This window comes from Athene cunicularia (genome assembly GCF_003259725.1).
Source record: "Athene cunicularia isolate RWA chromosome 11 unlocalized genomic scaffold, athCun1 chr11_part1, whole genome shotgun sequence".
NCBI lineage: Eukaryota > Metazoa > Chordata > Aves > Strigiformes > Strigidae > Athene > Athene cunicularia.
The window spans coordinates 4,287,396-4,306,552 of record NW_020799113.1 but is presented as its reverse complement, the minus strand read 5'-3'; the positions used below and the strand labels follow the sequence as shown (position 1 = coordinate 4,306,552).

At 35.3% G+C, this 19,157-nt stretch overlaps 1 protein-coding gene across 1 annotated transcript in view; it reads left to right on the top strand.

Moving 5' to 3' along the window:
• Nucleotides 1–774: 774 nt before the first annotated feature.
• WWOX (WW domain containing oxidoreductase) overlaps nt 775–19,157 on the top strand; it is a 525,887-nt gene continuing 507,504 nt past the window's right edge. Inside the window, exons 1-3 of the mRNA XM_026856594.1 lie at nt 775–839; nt 2,106–2,163; nt 3,360–3,538. Coding sequence (XP_026712395.1) covers nt 3,469–3,538 — 70 coding nt within the window. The 5' untranslated portion in view covers nt 775–839; nt 2,106–2,163; nt 3,360–3,468. The remainder of the gene's footprint in view (nt 840–2,105; nt 2,164–3,359; nt 3,539–19,157) is intronic.

Here is a 19,157-nt window from a genome sequence, read left to right as displayed (position 1 = left end):
TAAACTTAGCTGGAATAGGGTTACTTTGGTTTAAGACTTTTAAAGCTCTTTGTGATGAGTTAGGTATGCACACAGCTACTGAAGCTCGTTGGGCATGCATTTGTTGGTTAAGCTGTGATGATTTGGTTATGTCTTACATCAGCCAGGAGTAACTCGTATCTTTATTGTATAAGCATCCTGAAGTTCAAGTGCTACTGCAGGTCACACAGATGTACTTACTTAGACTCAGACCACCAGCTGTGATTCTTATAGCATACTGTCACTGTGGGCTAACTGTGTGGTTATAAGAAGGAAAAGTTGTAATGGTATTAGATCTGTAGTTTAGTGACTATTTGTGTGTGGTGTTCAGTAATGCTGTCGGCATTTCATACTTGGGGAACTGTCAGTTTGGACACTTTTGAAGTAATCTCTGCCTGGCTCAATCTAAAAACCTGTTTATTATTTTAAAATATTTAATGGAAGGTTTTAATATCCAGCCTGATTTCAGCACTTGGGGTATCTTAAGACCTTTTCCTTTTGCATGTCACTTTGCTTATTAGTTTATAGAGCAGAAAGACTTATGATAGAGTATATTAGTTTTGTTATAGGGATTTAAATGAATAAAATCTCTGAATTAGAAGAGTTGTGATACCATTATCCCTGATATTAATCAGTCTACTAGTCAAGGTCTTTGGATAAACTTACCAGTATTAGTGTACAAAAAAAAATTTCGGATTACATTGGAAAAATTCTTAGGTATTTTTTTTTTAATCTTAAGCTTTTCCTTCCCTACAGTCACCTGGAAGAAAAAACACAGTGGGAACATCCTAAGTCTGGGAAGAGGAAACGTGTTGCAGGAGGTTTGTGTTAAGCTTTTGTAATGAACTGAAATTACGTTACAAACTTCAGTTGGAATTTGTGCAGGAACTAGATCTCGTTTTGATCTTCTAGTTGACACTAGTCACCTAGGCAAACTGAGTTTGCAAAATACAGATAGTTTCAGTGGGGTTTTACTTATGTAGCTCTGTCTGCATAGAGTGATAATTTTTCAGTTTTATGACTTTCTTTTGCTCTATAAAGTTGAAGTACTAATTCCAGGATGAGGGAATTGTTTTACTTAGGCTTGTAAAGCATATAGTCAAAGTCTGGAATTCTCTACTTGGGTTCTGATAGCCTGATGTCCATCAGATATTATTTATAGTTGGATTATATTCTTCAGAGAATATCCCTGACACAGAAAGTAGTCCCATTAGTTTTCATTTTACTTGTTTTCCCTAAGCCAATTGAATGTTTGTGCTATAACAGAAGACAGCCAATGTTGCAGGACACTTCCAAAGGTATATGACTTCTTAAGGATCTTGGATCAGTGCCTTAAATTAGATCTTCCCAGAAGCTTCTATATGGCTTACCTAGGGGTATTGTACTGCTGGCAAGCCTTATTTCTTTTGGCATTGGTAATGTGACTGCAACTGGAATGTTTTCAGTAGATTTTGAGCCGATTGAATTATAATTTAATACTTTTCAGTCAGGATTGGAAATACTGGGAATGCTATCTGTTAAGTACTTCCGTGGGATCTTTTATATAAGAATTTATTTTCCAAAGATTTGTCACATTTGTTCTTTTATCTGTCCTTCCAACTTTATAGAATCATTTAGGTTTCATTTAATGTATCCTATGCCCACCTGAGGGTTCTGATGTTCCCATTTTTGGTATGTGTTACATGTAACTTTTCCTATGTTTAGTTCAGTGGTTTTGATATTTATCAGGAATACTAAACTGTGTGCAGTGCAGAAATGTGCATGTACTAGGAAGCATAATTGCATTTTGCTGGCTTGTGTTATAATATTAAATAATCTTTATAATGAGTTTTTAGATTATACTTAATATGCTAGTCATTACAGTTGTACCAGATCTCCTGTATATTGTACTTTTTATTAGAGAGCAATTGTGTGTGATTAGGGAATCAATCCTTCTTTCAAGTTCCAGTATTCAAGTGCAGCAGGTAGCTGCATTACCCACAGAAATAATGCAGAATTTTGCCATGTCTGCCTGAGAAATCACTTAAATTTCAAATCTGAGTGTACTCTGATGCCTGAAAAATGATCATGTTTTATGTGTTTCCTAGGTCTGCCATATGGATGGGAGCAGGAGACTGATGAAAACGGACAAGTCTATTTTGTAGAGTAAGTATGTCAAAATGTAGAATATGGACAAGTAGGACAACTGTGTTTCATGTTGGGTAGCCTTTCTGAGTTATGGTACTGTGACACTATCAGCTGGCAAGACAAATTAATGAGTGCAGCTTCAGACTCCATATACAGATACAGTTGTAGCAGTGTCTAAACACCCATTTATGGTTTTCTGAATTCTTCCATGTGCCCAGAAATACTAGCTTGGGTGTCAGACTGAAGTGGCTTGAATATCCACATCTCAGAATGTGACCCTGACCCTCAGGCGATGTTTATGTAGGCTTATTTTGTTTGTATACCTGTTTGTATAAACTCTGTACGTACAACTTGAAAACATATCCAGAACTTCGTGGCTGATAGCTAACGTTGCAGTAGTGCTTTAAACATACAAGATGAAACTGAAATTGCAGCTATGACTTGCTTGCAATGTAAAGCTCAGAAAGAAAAGAGGACAAGGATTGAGCTAGCAAAGATTTCTAGAAAAGAGAGGGAGGAGAAAGTTCACAGAAGCCGAAAGATTTCTGGGAATGTTTTCCTTTGTGTCTTTTCAATGACAGGGTCAAAATGGGGTAGTTATCTTAAATGGACTTGGCAGAATGAAGAATATTCACAGGCCAAAATAGTTAAGTGTAGCCTATCCATCCTATAATTAAGGGCTGAAGACTGAAAGTTGTTGCTTAGTGTCTCTGTGATAATTGTCTGAAGAAAGCTAAAACTCGGTTTTAGAAAGGTGAGCCTGACCCAAATTGTGCCATTTGCTGAGCTGATGTGAAGCTATTTGTTTTCAGTTGTTTGAGAAAAAAGTACTGAGCTACATTTCTCATTGGTATATTGTTTCAAGGGAGTAGTGTAGGCCTCTTTTATAGACCTCCTATGAGAACATGATCTTCCCTAATATAATGAGATTTTTTCCCTTGATAGAATTCTGCTTTCTGTGTCAGGGGTTCACATGAAGTTCAGAATGGTGTTGTGAAGTGTGTGGGTACAGTTATTAATGGATGCTGTCACTACTGTTTTTATCAAACATTTTTCCAATTATTGGAATTAGTTTAACAAAACGAAAAAAAAAATAGTTTTGGGAACTTAAATAATCCAGTGGAATTGTACCCAACAGTAGTTGAAATACATTTAAAATCTAAATGCAGGGTACAGAAAGGTCCAAGCAGTTGAAATTTTGTGTTCTTTTGCAGCCACATAAACAAAAGGACTACCTACCTTGACCCAAGACTGGCCTTTACAGTTGAAGATAATCCAGTAAAACCCACTACAAGACAAAAATATGATGGGAACAGTACTGCAATGGAAATACTCCAGGGTCGTGACTTGAGTGGAAAGGTGGTTGTAATCACAGGAGCAAATTCAGGAATAGGTAGGTTCACATTGCACATAAGGTAATATGGCAATCTTTATCTTACAGGCTGCTTTGTTACTGAAATACCTGTGTGCATTTGGTATTCAAATTTTGTTTGCATTATTTCTATATAAAACCTTCAGTTAGAAAACTGTTCAGATTTGTGTACTGCTTTTTAAAAAATTGGAGAATTTGGAGCTTAGAGGAAAGCTATAGGAAAGACATGAAGTTCTGAAACAATTGATTTTTGTCTAGGAAAATACTGACAGGCATTTTACATTATGTAACTATAAAAAGGATGGCTGTGCAGGGGGCGGAAAGTTTCTTTGTATGATCTTGGTGGCTAGGACAAGGAGTAAGGTTTGTATGGCTGCAGGGGAGTTCAGATATTCAGAAAAGCTTTCCTAATGACAGCAAGTAAATTTAGGTAAAGACTTTCCAAGGAGGCTGTGAAATTTTTATCTCTGAAGGTATTTTCAAGTCAACTTGATGATGAACTTGTGTCAGAATGTCATATTCAGTGTTCCTTTACGGAAAAAAAAAATGCGTTTATGACCTTCTGAAATTCCTGTTAGTTGTATTTTCTAGCAGGTTCATAAATCCTTAGACACTGAGCTTGTTTAGGTATCTGTTAGATAGTATTACTTCTATAGCGAGTGAGTATTGGAGAGATTCTAATTAGCTGCTTTTGTTTCATTTTTATAATGAAGCTTTGGTGCTTAGGGGCTTTGCCTTTCTTCTCCGAAGACAAGATTTCTTCTCCAACTTAATTTGCTAGGCTGTTTGAAGTTTCACTTGGCAACCTGCACAGGATCTGTCTTTTTCTTTGGCTTAAATTTGAAGTAGCTGTGAATATTAAAACACTGGTGTGGTTTGATGTTAGATTTGAACTTTTTTGGTAAATTAGGGGGTCTACCTAAATCCTAGATAACTGTTAATGTTTTGTTCCCTTTTGTGGTTTGCATTTTTCTTTACAGTGGGATTACATCAATATTGAAAGGATCATCATGCAAATTATTTGTTGGGTTTTTTTAGTGCAGGATCTTGATTTAAATGCATTTATGAGGACACTGGAAAACCGTGGAGATGCTCTAGAAAATGGGTTAATAGCAGGACTTACCACTCTGAATTCTCTCGATCGTTACCCCTTAATTATTTAAGGGAGTGTTATCCCACAGGAGTCAGATGAAGAATTTAGAGCTTTACTGTGGCTTACAATTTAGGCATTAACAGCACATGTCCTGCTGTCATTGCATGATACGCTACTACAGATTGATATTGCAGTTAGGGCTGCAAGTGTTGTACTTATCTGTTTCAGTGAGGAATTTGTGTTTTCTAGTGAGGTTAACATTCCAGATTCTTGGTACAGCATGTCTTTACATCACATCCAGCAGTAGAATTTGCTTTGTGTGCAACTGTGCAGCCTCAGAACATTTAAGAATTACCTGGGCTCAGATGATTTGCCTTCACCAGAAGAGCTACTGTTCAGACTTGCAGAATTAGCTGAAAGTGTTTCATATATGGCAAAAGATTAATCCAAGATGTATGATGCTTTTGTTGAGATTTTTTTTTTCTCTCGTTTCTCCCTTTATAATCTAGATTGATCACAAGTAAGTGAGTATATCCTTGTACCTTTGTGTGCATATATGCACACATGTGTATACTTTCTTGATTTCTATTAGTAGGTGAGTGCAGGCTATCACCCCTGATTAGAAGCACCAGAAGTTGGACTTGTGCTGCTATATCAGGTTAGGATATAAGGAGTCCAAAACTATGAAGGTGATGTAGGAAATATGTGTTTAAGATTGTGTCTGATACTACTTGCCAATTGCCATGGAGTATGGATTAAGGAGAAAGCAGTTCTAGGATTTTATATAATCTGTGTTCTTTTTTCCTGTCTTTATGGGCTTCTGAGAGAGGATATAATCTGAGCTGGGTTTAGACTGGTTAGACTTCTGATTGACCTGTCTGATGGAGAAAACAAAGGTTCAGACTGCTTGGTGTGTGAAGGGAACACTCCCCCTTTGGGGTTGGCTAGTAGTGTTCTTGTCCAATTAATTTGGACATAATTGGCAGAATTTGAAGTTTTCTTGAAACTCTATTGTTTGGGTCTTTAAAATGTATCAGTCTTTATCTTAACTCTTAACCGTGCAGTGTTACTCTTGGCAAACTGCTTTGAACGTGTTGGTGTCATGTAATGGATTGTAATGTAGGGATCTCTGTGAGCTTTAATATATCTATGCAGTTCTTTGGGACTCCATGTAGAAATACTAATTAGCTAGCTCAAGTGGAGTCTTACCAGTTTTGGAACTTATTCCCCAGTTATTTCAGGATTTCAGTGCTCCACTTTGTGTTGTAGATGTTTATTTTAAACTCTGTGTGTTTTGGAGTTAATATTTCCCTCCCTGAATAATTTGAGGAGTAAACAATTACTGTGTTTTTAGAACACTAACGTGGTTTCTTTAAGAGGTAAGTTTAAATATTTCCAAGGAAATACTGCTGTCACTTAAGTAGGAAGTGATTGAAAAAGAATGTATTACTTGTTGAGCATTTGTACTTAATAATATAAGAAAAAAATTATCACTCAACCCTTTCACTCTTGTCAAAATTATTCTCAACAGTATATTTGAAACTAACTTTGATATTTGTACACTGAGAAATCTTTCATTTCAGGATAAGTAGAACAAAGATCAAGGTGTAAGTTGATAAACTGCAGCATATCAAAATGCAGAAAAATGCGTTTTCAATTACTGCGTTGCTGGATGCTCAAGATAAAGTTTGGAAAATGCTGAGAATCCCTTGAAAGATGGATGAATGTAGAAGGTTTTTATTCATCCATATATACCAATTAAAGATAGCAAAGTTAAAAATAGATCAACAAAGGTGGAATGATATGTTAATTCACTTCACTTGTGAATCTAATGCAGGGACTTCAGTGTAGCTTGCCAGGAACATTTTATTTCTTATAGCTGAAAAGTCTCCTGAACTTCTGAAAAATAGAGATGCTTCCTTAATTACTGAGGGAATACTTTGGATGACTTCAACAGGGGTAGGGTTTTAGTTGTACCACACATACTGGCTTCTCAAATGTTACTTCATTTGCCATTGACTTCTCTTAACATGTCTGTAAAATGGGGAAACTGTCTGCCCTATGGTGGTTCTCTTAATTACTGGTTAGAAATATGGACTGTAAGATTTCCTAGATTACATACCCACTTTCTTAACTTAGTCTTCACAATTGCTGTGAAAAGTGTGGGGGAAGAAATGTGTACTAAAAAGATTAATGAACACTTCATTAGTTTTCATTAGTAACTTGGAAAAGGTTAATGAATTATTCTGTTTTTACAATATAAAGAGATCATAGCAGATCAAGAGTTATTAGTAAAATCTTTTCTTATTTTATTATTTTGGAAGCTTTTTCTTCTGACAGTGCAGTCCAACTATTCTTTCAGGCTTTTTTTCTCTTCTACTTTTTAAACTCAATCAAAATTTTAGTATCACATTAGAAGTCGAGGTAACTTTTGGTCACAGTACAGCTGATGTAGTACAAAAGAATTAGTTAAGACTGATGTACTAAGAGTTTAGTCTTGTCAGTCCTGGTTTAAAAAATGTACTGTTCTATGTACATCTAAACACGAGTAGTGTAAATTGTCAGTTTGTTCTCTTAAAGTTAGTGAGACTTACTCCACTGTGAGGAATTGAAGATAGTGTGTAATTTTGTGTGTGCGTTGTTTTTCTGTTTTAATGTTCTCAACATCAGTTACGTTACAGAGAAAATACTTCCCTAGCGAGCTTCTTGGTAAGAATAAAGTCACACCTCACAACTTTTCCACTAGAGGGCTGTGTTGCTCTTTGAAAATACTAAACAAAAGAGACCTGGTGCTTTTTCCTGGTTTTAGTAAACGCTTCTGTAATGTTGTTGTTTGTGTTCTTAATTATTAGGGCTAGAATTCGAAATTTTAAAAACCATGACAGCTGTTCATCTAGGTTTAACTTTATAAAGAGACGTGGTATTTTTCAACTGCCTATGTAAGCAGTCTCCTCAAATCACATTTTAAAAAAAAATAATACTACTTGGTTTTAATATCAGGAAGACAGTTGTGTAGCTAATGAGATTTTTCTGTGACTTGTATAAATACCGCTATCTGTTTTTAAGATCCATATAGCTATATGACCTTGAAACTACAATGTGTCCTGTTTTCTGGATTGGGTGCAGTTGCATCTAACCTATTGTGACTGCCAGAGTATGCATGAGTAGGAAAATGTAAGTAATATTGCAGTATATTACAGAAGGGCAGAATCTGTATGGGCTGTGCAGTCAGACAGATTCCACAAAGTAGGATTTTTCTTCATGCTTTTCCAAGATTTTATCACAAAACCTTATTGATAATCACAACCAAACTATAGCTCAAACTGCAATTCTGATTTTTTTCTGCTATATGAAGGTCAAAAGAAATCTGTTAATTGCTTTTAAAAGGGATGCCCAGAACAAGCACAAATTATCTCAAGAAAATTAAAACCACTTTTGGCTTTGAGCAGCTTAATTTTTTTTCAAATGTTGATGAAAATCTAGAAGCTTCAGTCATAATGTGGCTTTCTATATTGTTTTTCTTGATTATGTTTTACCAGAGTAAAGCGTGTAATTTTATAACTGTGGAAATGTTTTAGACTATTTCTTCAAAATTGTTGGTTAATGCTTGGTTAAATGGAATTCTCTTTTTTTCCTGTCACTTCTGTTGCTATGCAATGAAGAGGCTTTAGCCAGGAGAAAAGTTATGTTAGGTACTATTAATCAGTGGTTAGAAGAGGAGTCACTGCTCCAATTAGCTTTTGGCCTGCATATACTTTTGGTGTGAGAAGCTTCTGTATTTCTTTTATTTCTTGTACAGAACTTCAGTATTAGCAACTTTTGTAAATACTGATGCAAAGGGTTAGGAAACGTGCTTATAATTTATTGCCATTAAACATCTGCTTTATGGTTTAAAAAGTTGTTTTGAATAACTAGCCCTTTAATTTCGAAATGATAAACAGAAGTTTTTCTCGTTTATTCCTCTCATAGCTTTTTTTCTCCTGATGACTTTTATTGGTGTATTATGTTTTCATTGTGGAAAGCTGGCTTGACAGAGGTAGTAAAAAAAGAATGATTATGGCAAAACTTGTGGAAGTTAGATTGTAGCATGGCACTTAGGTTCTAAAACTCTAAGAGTCTGATTAATTTACAACTAAAAATGATTACTAAGTTTTAGCAGAAGATGACATGTCTTATTAAAATGTGTTTTTACAAACCAAGGAAATGCAACACATTTTTTCCTACTTTTATTCTCTTAACTACTAAAATGCAGCTAGCAGCTATATTCTTTCTTTCTTTCAAAATTTATTTATGCTACACCAGTGACTGATTTGCATCGCCTTAAATGTAGCCAGTACTTGAGGATCAGGTGTATGAAATCAGGGGAAGAGACTTAGACCTAGAACTCTGTTTTGAGCTCAACTATGAGAATAGAGCCTATGCGGCTTTTGAAATGCATTGTATATTTAATGAGCTGTATTCCCTATATCAAATGTCATAGCTAATTGCAATGCAGGTTTGTATATGTACACAAACATAACTGAGCATTGTGAAACTGCAGAAGGTAACATTTTGACAATGGGTAACACGATAATTTACTTAGTATTCGTCATCATGGTAACATGTAGATGATTAGATTTTGCTCACACATGGTGGTGGTTTTGTGATAAATACAAATTACATGGCTCTGAAATTTATCTTGTGCCTTTTGCTGAATCACCTGCACCTAATTCAGAAATGTCTTTCGTATGGGACATTATATGAACACTGTACCTCTGAGCAATGTAGAATGGCTACCCCTCTTAAATCATTCTGATCCCAAAATACTAGAAATTTTATCTCTCCTTTACTGAAAAAAAACCAGTAATGTTTCAGTTGTCTGGTATGTGGGATTAACTGTGTTAATTTCAAGACCAACAGGATCTAAGATCTGATACTGTCAGGGTGGAAATGGGACTTTAAATTATTGGAAAGCTACAAATCTCTTTTCAGTAAGCATACAGTGCTTACATTAATTCAGAAAGATCCCAAGATATCTGTTTTTCTGTCATCGTTTTATTGTATTAAAAAAAGGTATTTTTGGTAGCTTTTAAATTTTTTTCTGTATATCAAAGGAGTATAAAAAAATAAGTAAACATGTACGTAAACTATACAAGACACACAGCCAGACTGCTGTGCTGTGACTGTGTGCTTTTGTACTTCATACTGGTGAAAGGTAATGAGAACTCGTTTTACTGGGGGAGGGACATATTGCATAGATTCAGAATTTCTGAATTCCTGATTTCTGAGCTATTGTTTCTGTATGTTATGCAGTAGTGTTCAACCACTTCCTTTATTAGTATTGTTCTGAATCTTTCTTGTAGTTAAGCAGAATCTACCTTCAGAGCCTTGATGGAGGCAGGTGTGGTTAACCTTTGTTGTATTTCTTATGCTAGTTGAGTATTGTCTACTTAAGCTACTACCCATAAGAGGAGCAAAATCAAACTTTTAAAGCTTATCTAAATTTCTCATGAAGACCATTTCAGGTCTCTTAATAGATGCTGACTAGCTTCTACCACTAGTCCCTAAGTCTATTAGCAATGGAGAGACTGGAAAAGTATGATGCAAAATAACACCTTTACTCCTTAAGAAATTAAATATCAACTGCTCTGTACCTGCAGAGAAGAGGATTTTGCTAATATGTGGAACCATTCTAGTTGCAGAAGTTACTGAGATTATTTGTGGGCGACAAAGCATTTTTACTGAGGCTGGCTTTATCGGCCTTCACAAAGAAGGTAACATTTGCTGAATCCTAATTAGACCAGTGAATAGTCTCATTTAAGTCAAACTCAGATCATATGGGAGGAATAAAACAGACCCTTTTGAGAACTCTAATTTTAATAGTATTAGTCTGACTGTCTTAAATATGTTCATTGTCTTGCGCTCTATTGCATGGAGTTTGGTGGTCTAAACCCACAGATGTTTGTCTGAATCTGTCAGTAAGGAATTGTTCAGCTCTATTTTTGAGCTAGATTGCAAATTTTCCTTGAAAAATGTGCACGTTTTTCTTTGAAAGCATGAAGTTTATTTTCTAATTTGTCTCGTCTGTTTCCAGATGAAATAGTATTTAAAGGTTATACAACTGGCAGAGGAACTACTCAAGATAGTTCTCTGTTTCAGCTTCACTTCATGATTTCTTGTATGGTTTTGGAATTTTTCTTGTGCTGTAACACCTGAATTTTGTCAGCCTTGAAAAAAATCCGTGTGTTTTTATTGTATTGTTTCAGAAAAAATAATCTTTAGAAGAAAATACATCAGTCTGGTTTTGGTCTGTATTGTTTTTTTCTCAATTTTACTCATACGTTAACTTTTCTCAAAGATTTCTAAGTGTAAACTTTTTTCTGTATGTTTTATTATGATGAATAAACAGTAAGGTGTTTTCTTTCCAGTAATTGTCTATTATTTACATCCCTTTTTCTTATGTGAGCAGAAAAAAGGGATGTGACATGGGGGAGCAAGCTTGTGATAATGCTTATGGAACGGTCTTTTCCTACTATCTAGATCTTTTCCCCAGTTGAGTGAAAAGACTTTGACTCAAAATTAAGTGTTCAAAAATGCATGAATTCCTGTGGATTAATAAGTTGAAGCTTCTGCCTGTTTTCATTAAGAAAAATTTCTGTATGTCATTCTGTTGTAGCTTGATCGTACAGAGAGAAGGGAAGTAGTGGAGTTTTGCGAAGGAGATGCATCTTATGTTCTATTACAACCTTTGTGTGGTTTTATTGTTTCATGCTGGAAGTGTTTCACATATGGAGATCTGGATATTATTTATGGAGTTTTGGGCTCAAAGCTTATTGTGAGGCAGACAGAAAGATCAGCAATACCTTAGATTATTTTTCTTGGCCGAGTCCTGGCTGTCTCTGGGATTGTTTTCATGGGATACTTCTGTATTTACTGGGCTTCTAAAAGCATGAAAGAGTTGTTCCTTGATGTATATTTTAATTTTTCTGTGAATTCTAGGTTCCATGTTTCACTATTAGAAGGAGCACAGAAAAGCACACTGGCCTGGGTGCAGCCACTGTGTGCATGGCTTGCCCTGGTAAAAGAAAATTAACCTCCCATGAGGAAAATAAGTTACCCAATAAAAACATTGTTTTGCAGATGTAACTTTTACAGCAGGGTCTTCTGCCAGCACAGTCATATTGTTTAGGGATTTTTTTCTTTCCACCCTTTGCCAGCAAAACGGTGTCAATGAAGGTTTGGGTTTAAGCCCTTTTAAAATGGTGAGTAGGGAGGTTGAGAGAAGAAAATAATCATCCTTCAGCCTAATACAGTTTGGTATTGTATATGCAGCTATGTATTTTCATTTCATGTTGTTACTCTGGCTTCAACAGACTTATTCACTCTTTTGAGGGAAAATTGCTTAATGAAGAATTTATGGGAAAAGTACTGTTGAAATATTCGAGGCTGAATTTTTTTGAGTCCTGTGGACCAGACTTGGAATGGATTATTTTAAACCACATGAGTAGTCCTACCATGAAAATGTTGGTGTCAAAACCATCAACATGGTGTCAACATGTCAAGCAACAAAAGTTTTGTTGTTTGCTTCTTACTTAAACACACATTAAGAAATAAACCTACTCATTGCTCATTTTTTTTAGATATTTTCTTTGTGGAAGTCCCAAACTTCGTAGTATGCATGAATTTTGTTGTACCAGTGTTTTCGGGGAATGGGATTACAGTGCTTTTCCAGGAGAACCTGGATTTTGGAGGAAGTGTATTTTTAGCCAGAGTACATTATCTGGGTAATTGATGTGGAAAAGCACAGTTTATGGAGGGGAGCATGCCTGTGGGGTGGAACTTTTAACTCATTTTGTTGTGGGATGTTAGTAGCTGTCAGTCAGGGATTAGTACTTGATGTAATTTGAACAATTAAACTATTAAAAGCTGTTATTTTCAAACATTGAATAATCTTAATAGAAGAGGATTCTCTTAAATTTACAGTGCTGTATTCTGGAAACTTATGGTAGATCACAGTGATTGAGTTTTCATGAGTGCCATCACTCTGTTTTAACTCTGGCTTAATACTGTGGAATACTAGTATTACCCTGCTTTACATAAGGCTCCAAAAGTCTACTTATTACATACTGTAAATATTAAAAGGTCCTCTTGGACTTCTGTAATTTATTTTTCTTATTGAGTAAGCTGAAAATGGTGTCAGATGTTCGTACTGCTTTTTCATGTCCATTTTGATGAATCTATTTATTACTTCTGTAATGAGTAGTACACATGGTTGGTTAGCCAAGTTATTGAACTTCATCAACCTTGGCTGAAATTCACAATGCATGTGAAACTTGTTGTAACGTGTAAGAAATTACATCTGGGCTAAAAGGTTCAATAATGATTACTACTTGTAATGGAATCTTTTCACAAAGGATGGGATTGAGCTATATGCCTGAGTTGTACTTTCTGGTACTGCTTTTACGGGGGAATAACATATTAGTAGAAGAGGAGCCTTCCTATGTGGTGCTTACTTTTTTGTCTGTTATTTAAGTGTTAAAAAGACTTTTCAATGGGGTGCTACATAACTTAATCGCTTTTCTGTCTTTTGAATCTCACAAAAGTTTTTGTCGTTAGTTTACACATATTTCATAGTCTAGAGATGAAAAGACCTTTTGCATGATTGAGTCTGTCTTTCTGCAACACAGACCTTACTCTGCATCGTCTTGTGTCTTCATGTTTTGAAAGCTAATGGTGCTGCAGGGGTTGTGCATTTGTATTTTCTTGGCATGCTTGTTAGATGGTAGGGACAGAAGAGGTTGGTAAATGTATTATTTGTATATCTGAGCTCAGGTTCATAAAACTTGTGGGGCATTTTCCTCTTGTGATGGTTAGTCAAAAAACCGCCTTTGTGCAAAAATTCATGTTTTGCTTAAGTTTGTGAGAAGGATCTATATTGTCTTCTAACACAGCAAAATTGAATATTATATTGTGTATTCAGAGATCCAGGGATCGTGAGAGGCTCTGGTTGTGTTCCTCTTCTGCCAGAGCAGCATTTTTTGCTTTTATACATTTGGACATCACAGACATTAACTATGCTACTTCAGATTTCGAGAAATGTGTGATATTTTACTTTTGGAGCAACATATGGCTGCAGTTAGGCTGTAAACCTGAGTTTACAGGTTATGCCCATGTCCATATTGCAATTTAAAGTGGGAGTTGGATTGTTCTGTCACAGGATAAAAAAAATACTCCTCTGAAAGCTATTCTAATTCTTTAGCAGAAGGAATAATTAAGATATATTAAGAGCAGGAAATACAGCATGTAGAAATGTGTAAGGAAAGCTTTTTAGAGAAGTGCTGTATTTGTTTGGGTCTGTGTCCAGCTGCAAGCAGTTGCTGAGGGGTATAAATCTTATTGAAGGATTTTTAAGTCTGAAGATAAATTTGGACTATTTTGTGCCTTACTAAGATAGGCAATGAAGAGTACATTAAAATGTGCATGACCTAATTGGCAGCACACTTTTGGCATCCTGAGTGAGTGAAGATTGTGATCTGTGAGAAGATATCTTATTGTCTCTGTTTCTAAATCTAATCTGTGGTCAAAGGAATAGAGACCTGGACTTCCTGATTCTGTTCTTTGTATTTGGTACTTTAAACACTTGCCTCTTGCCAAACAAAAATTTATTTATCTAGAATGTAAGGCAGAGATATGCTTCATAGTGGTATATGATGTAATTTGATGAATAAATACCACTTACTAGACTTTATAAACACAAACTAAGATTTGGTCATTCGACTGGAGGACATGACATGGACAAGACAGACTGAATTGAGATAAGGAATTTTACAGCCTGATTTCTATGTGATCTTGAACTATTAAATACTAGATTCTGACTATCAGTAGAATGACTGCTTTTTACCTAATTCACAGTAATATTGCAAACTGTGACTCGAGTTTAGGGTACAATATTGTCATAAAACCAGTAGGTTTTAGAAAATGTTTATTGTGCTTGTTCAGCTGGCAGATTTTTCTGATTTTACAGATGTAAAGTTTTGTAGGCATATGTATTTTTGGATTTAATGTTTCCTTCCCCAAACTGGCAAGGTCTACCCTGGTATAGGACGTGAAGCTGTAAGTGGTCATTTGCTTTAGAATATTGGTGTCATTGAGCTCTTGGCGGGTTGCTGGTTTAGAGCTGTTAGGTGATAGACCTTAAATGTCATCTGAAAAACGTATCAATTAGTTTTGGTGTGTGAAGATGCATGATACGTTTTCACGCCCTTCTTGAAAGTGCAGCAAAGAGGTCTTTGATTATTATTATTTTTTTTTTCCCATGGCCTTACATTATACTTTAATGACTTCTAATTCTTGCTTGTTTTCCATTCTCCTTGCTTTTGTGTATAGACGCTTTTTGTTAATACTGTTCTTATTCTTCATCTTTTGTTTCAGAACTCCATCTCCTGCCTTACTTTGTATGTCGGAACCACATGATGGATCATTTGAGTTATATAACAGCTTCCCATCTCCCTCTTTCCTTCGTAGCTTAAAGTACGCCCAGTTGCCAGTTTTGAACCTTGGGAGGTTGGTACCCATCCTGAATACTATCTAATCCAGAAAAACTAGAATTTAAGGAGGTAACCCAGGACTGTGTAAATTCCCAAACCTCCGTGTCTTGTTATCTTGCCCTTTGCTAGCTGTCTTTTATCTGCTGTTTTTATTTGCTTCTGCTAGAAAGAACAATGAACTACATCTTCCCTGTATTGAGTTCTTTTCACAGGATCCTGAAATGACTTTTGTATTAAAATCTTCCTCTGCTGCCTAACTAAAAAATTGTCTTTATCTCATGTTGCCCAAATGCAGAGATGGGTAGTGACTGCCAGAAATTAAGTAGTGTCCTTTTAATTTTCACTTTGCTTGTCTATTCCTTTCCCCCATGACACAAACTGTGAGCTCTCTAGAACAGGATGTGTGTTTGACTCTAAGACATCTTTTTTTGTAACCTAAATTGTGAGCTGTTTAGCACAGAACCTTGTTTTATTATTTATCTGTAAAATGTTTAGTATACATTTTAAATCTTTTACTGTTTGTATAACTGATATAAATAAATATCAAGTTTGTTTGTTTTAAGAAAAAAATTGATCCGATTTATGTTGTAGTACTTTCTTGTTATCTTTACATAACTGAGTATTTCTTATGTAATAGGGATTAAGGCTTGGAGGATCTAGCACTTTAGCTGACAGCACAGTATGTCTTTTAATTATTCTGCCTTGGATGAGGTATTCTGCCTTAATAAATTTACTTTTCTATTAACATTGCACTGTTGTACTTGCCAAAAGGAGATTCAAAACATGCAACTAATTTTTTTGTTATTTTTAATTAGGGCTCAGCTCAGCAGTACAGAAACCTGTGATACTGTTGGGTTTACAGAAGAACAGAAATGTACTTGAAAAGAAACTAGACAATTGGCTTTTTGTCTCCATTTTTGCTTTGGTGGGAAAAGCTGTTGTGTTACCTAAAGGTACCGCCGATGCAAAGAGCAGCTTTAGAGGAGAGCCAACCCCATTTCTTTGAACTTGGAACTTTTAAAAAAAATTATATGATTTAAAAAAAAAAAAAGCCTGAGAGAGGCAGTCAAAGATAAATTTTAAATTCTCTGGGCTTTTTTTCCAGTCACTTGAATAAGCTTGTTTAAGAAGGTATGTTAAAAATGGCAAAAATAAGGGAGGGAAAAAAGCCCCAAAGTTTTGTGGATGAGTTGGAAAAAAACCATGCCCCTCAAAACAGCTTTTAAAACATAGTTGATACTGAATATCTGATCAGACTTTATAAATCCAGTTATGAATGCTCTTAATGCTGGCACTTTTCCAGAATACAAACACTTTAAGGGTGTGTGGATTAGCTAGAAACTGGAGTCTCTTTATTGTTAGCCTTTGGTACTTGCTACTGATGTTAGGTAAATCCTTAATGATTTTTGTGTGTGTGTGACTGTTAAGTTTTGTTGCCACTGCTTCTCTTTGCTTGTCTCTCCTTTGCTGTAAAATAGAGATGAAGCTACAGTATCATGCACAAAAGTGTTATTTATTTTCTTCATAATGTATTCAAGTAATGGTACTTATAAATAGACTGGCTTTATTTAAATAAATAAAAATAAAGATCACTTACACTGTAGTGACTAAACATTCAGGAATGATTACTTACCAGGAAATAGTGTGCCCTAAATGTCACGCCAACTTTGACTACTCAGATCTGATCTAGATTTCATTGGGATGTTGACTTACATTGTGGGCAGATTTATTGTTTTCGGCTACTCTAGATTTCAGTTAAATGTTTATTTTGGAAGTGTTTATTTTGCAATAAAAATAGAAGTAGTGTATTAACATAACTGTAGCCTAACAAGATATTTTTATCCCTTATGAATATAAACATATGTCATTCTGAATACAGTAATTTAGTTTTTTACTAAAATTAGGAATATAAGTTATATTAAAATGACTTCCGCTCATTTTGCGACAAAGTTGCTAGTTCAGGTTTCTTTTAAAAAGTATACAACTTTGTGTTTGACTTGGTAATAATACATGTAGAGGCACTTTCAGGTAGAAAGGTTATTTTTGTCTAGAAAATATGAAGCTGTATGCTGAGTTGCTGCATATTCAGATGCCTATCTTCCTCTGTGATATGTTATCTGTTACAAGGGTAAAAAGATATGCAAACAGAAAAATAAACTTTCTAATAAATTCTTCTTAGACATAAAATTGTAAAGCCAAATGCTAAATTCTGACATATTTTAAAAAATACAATAATTGATTTGTGTTAGGAAAACTGGCTGACTTGCTGGCAATAAACCACTCTGTCGTTTTTAAAGACAATCAAAAGAAAACATGGATTTATTCTATGCTTGAAGAAACACAGAATAAAAAGTTCAAACAGAGTAATCTTCAGTTGCAAATGTGATGCTAAGATATGACTAGTTGTGTTAATTTCTGCCAATTATTATAGTATTGGTAAAATGCCACTCTGACAATGTCCATTGGACTGATAACAATATATTTAAAAAAAAAAAAGAAAAAAATTGTTTGTTATTTGTTAGAAGCGTGATCCTGTCATTTAATAGATGAAGAAAAGCAAGATGAAACATGAAATCTGAGACCTTCCCCTCCCCCGCCCCAAGAGCTTTGGGATTAGTTGAAATGGAAGGTGCATGTCCGAATCCTCTTTGACTGGGATTTTTGGCTGCTGGTGTACGTCCGGTGCAAGGGGTAGATACGAAAGATAAACCTGAGATTTCACTGAAAATTCAGTTCTTATCTCTTGATTCTCTTTCTCTTCCCTTCACTGTAATCCCTGGCCACTGTTCATCTAGTCATGCAGCTGACAGGACCTGGTTTTAATTACATGACCTAGCAACTAAAAAAAAAATAAAAAATCTTGATTGGGATGATCTGTGCAGTTTAGTATAAATTTCAGTTTTGGTTCCATATCCCCTCATGTTTTAATAAAACTTCTTTAAGAACATCTAATTTATTTCAGAACCATGTTTTTTCACAGTAGTCATCCCCATGTATATTGGGGACAGACATTTAATGGTTGGTGGGAATTGCCTTTACACAGTTAAAATATCTTATCATGGGGCATAAGTAGCTTAGCTCTGTGTTTAATATGCTGCATCTTACAATAGGGTTCATTCCAGGCTGGAACCCCTGGCTGTTATTGCAATATTTATATTGCATAGTAGCACCTCAGCAACATAAAGGATAGGAAATGTGGGCTTGAATCTGCTGCTAGGCTGTGCCTTTGGATAGCTGAGAATTGTCCGTGTTTGGTTTTAACAGAGCTGAAAGGACTGAAGTCCAAGCTTTGTTCATGTCTTGTGTAACTGCATTTCAAAGTGGGGTGGTGGGTTCTTTGGGCAGTACAAACTAGATACCAGATCTGACTGCAACTTAGTGGCTCTTTGCACAGCACATTTGTAGTGTGTATGCCTGACATAGTCCCTCTTCTGTATTTTTGCTTGCTTGCAGCAATTGGGAATTTAGCTTTCTTTGACTCAAATGATGCATTTTAAAATTTTTACAGAAATAATGAGTCACAGATTTTATAACACCATCAATTTACAGATGTGTTTTCATACTTATGTTGTGATCCCTTCAGATGAAATAAAATATTTTGAGTTTTGTCAGTGACAATAGCAATGCACTTATTGTTAAGAATAACTTTGCCCTGCCCAGAACAGTATATTGTAAAGGAGTGTAATGTGTAATGAGTGCATATTTTTAAGTTGGCTAGATGGAAAACAGAACCAATGCATTAGTCATCCTGTTTCGTTTTGGTTGGCTTTTTCTGTGGGTCATGGCTCCAAGAAAAACACATTTGTTCAATTTACACACAAAGGGAGAAGCAGGATGTATCTTTCATATAACATCAAACTTTTCAATGAAAAATATCAGTATGTGTCATTTCCATGTGCCTGCAAACATACAGAAACAAGGCCAGCATTGGCATTTTCATGTGAATTGTGCATTTTAAATCTAGTTTCTTTAAAATATCTTGATGCTTTATTTGCTAGGAAACTTGCATTTGGAGCAACTT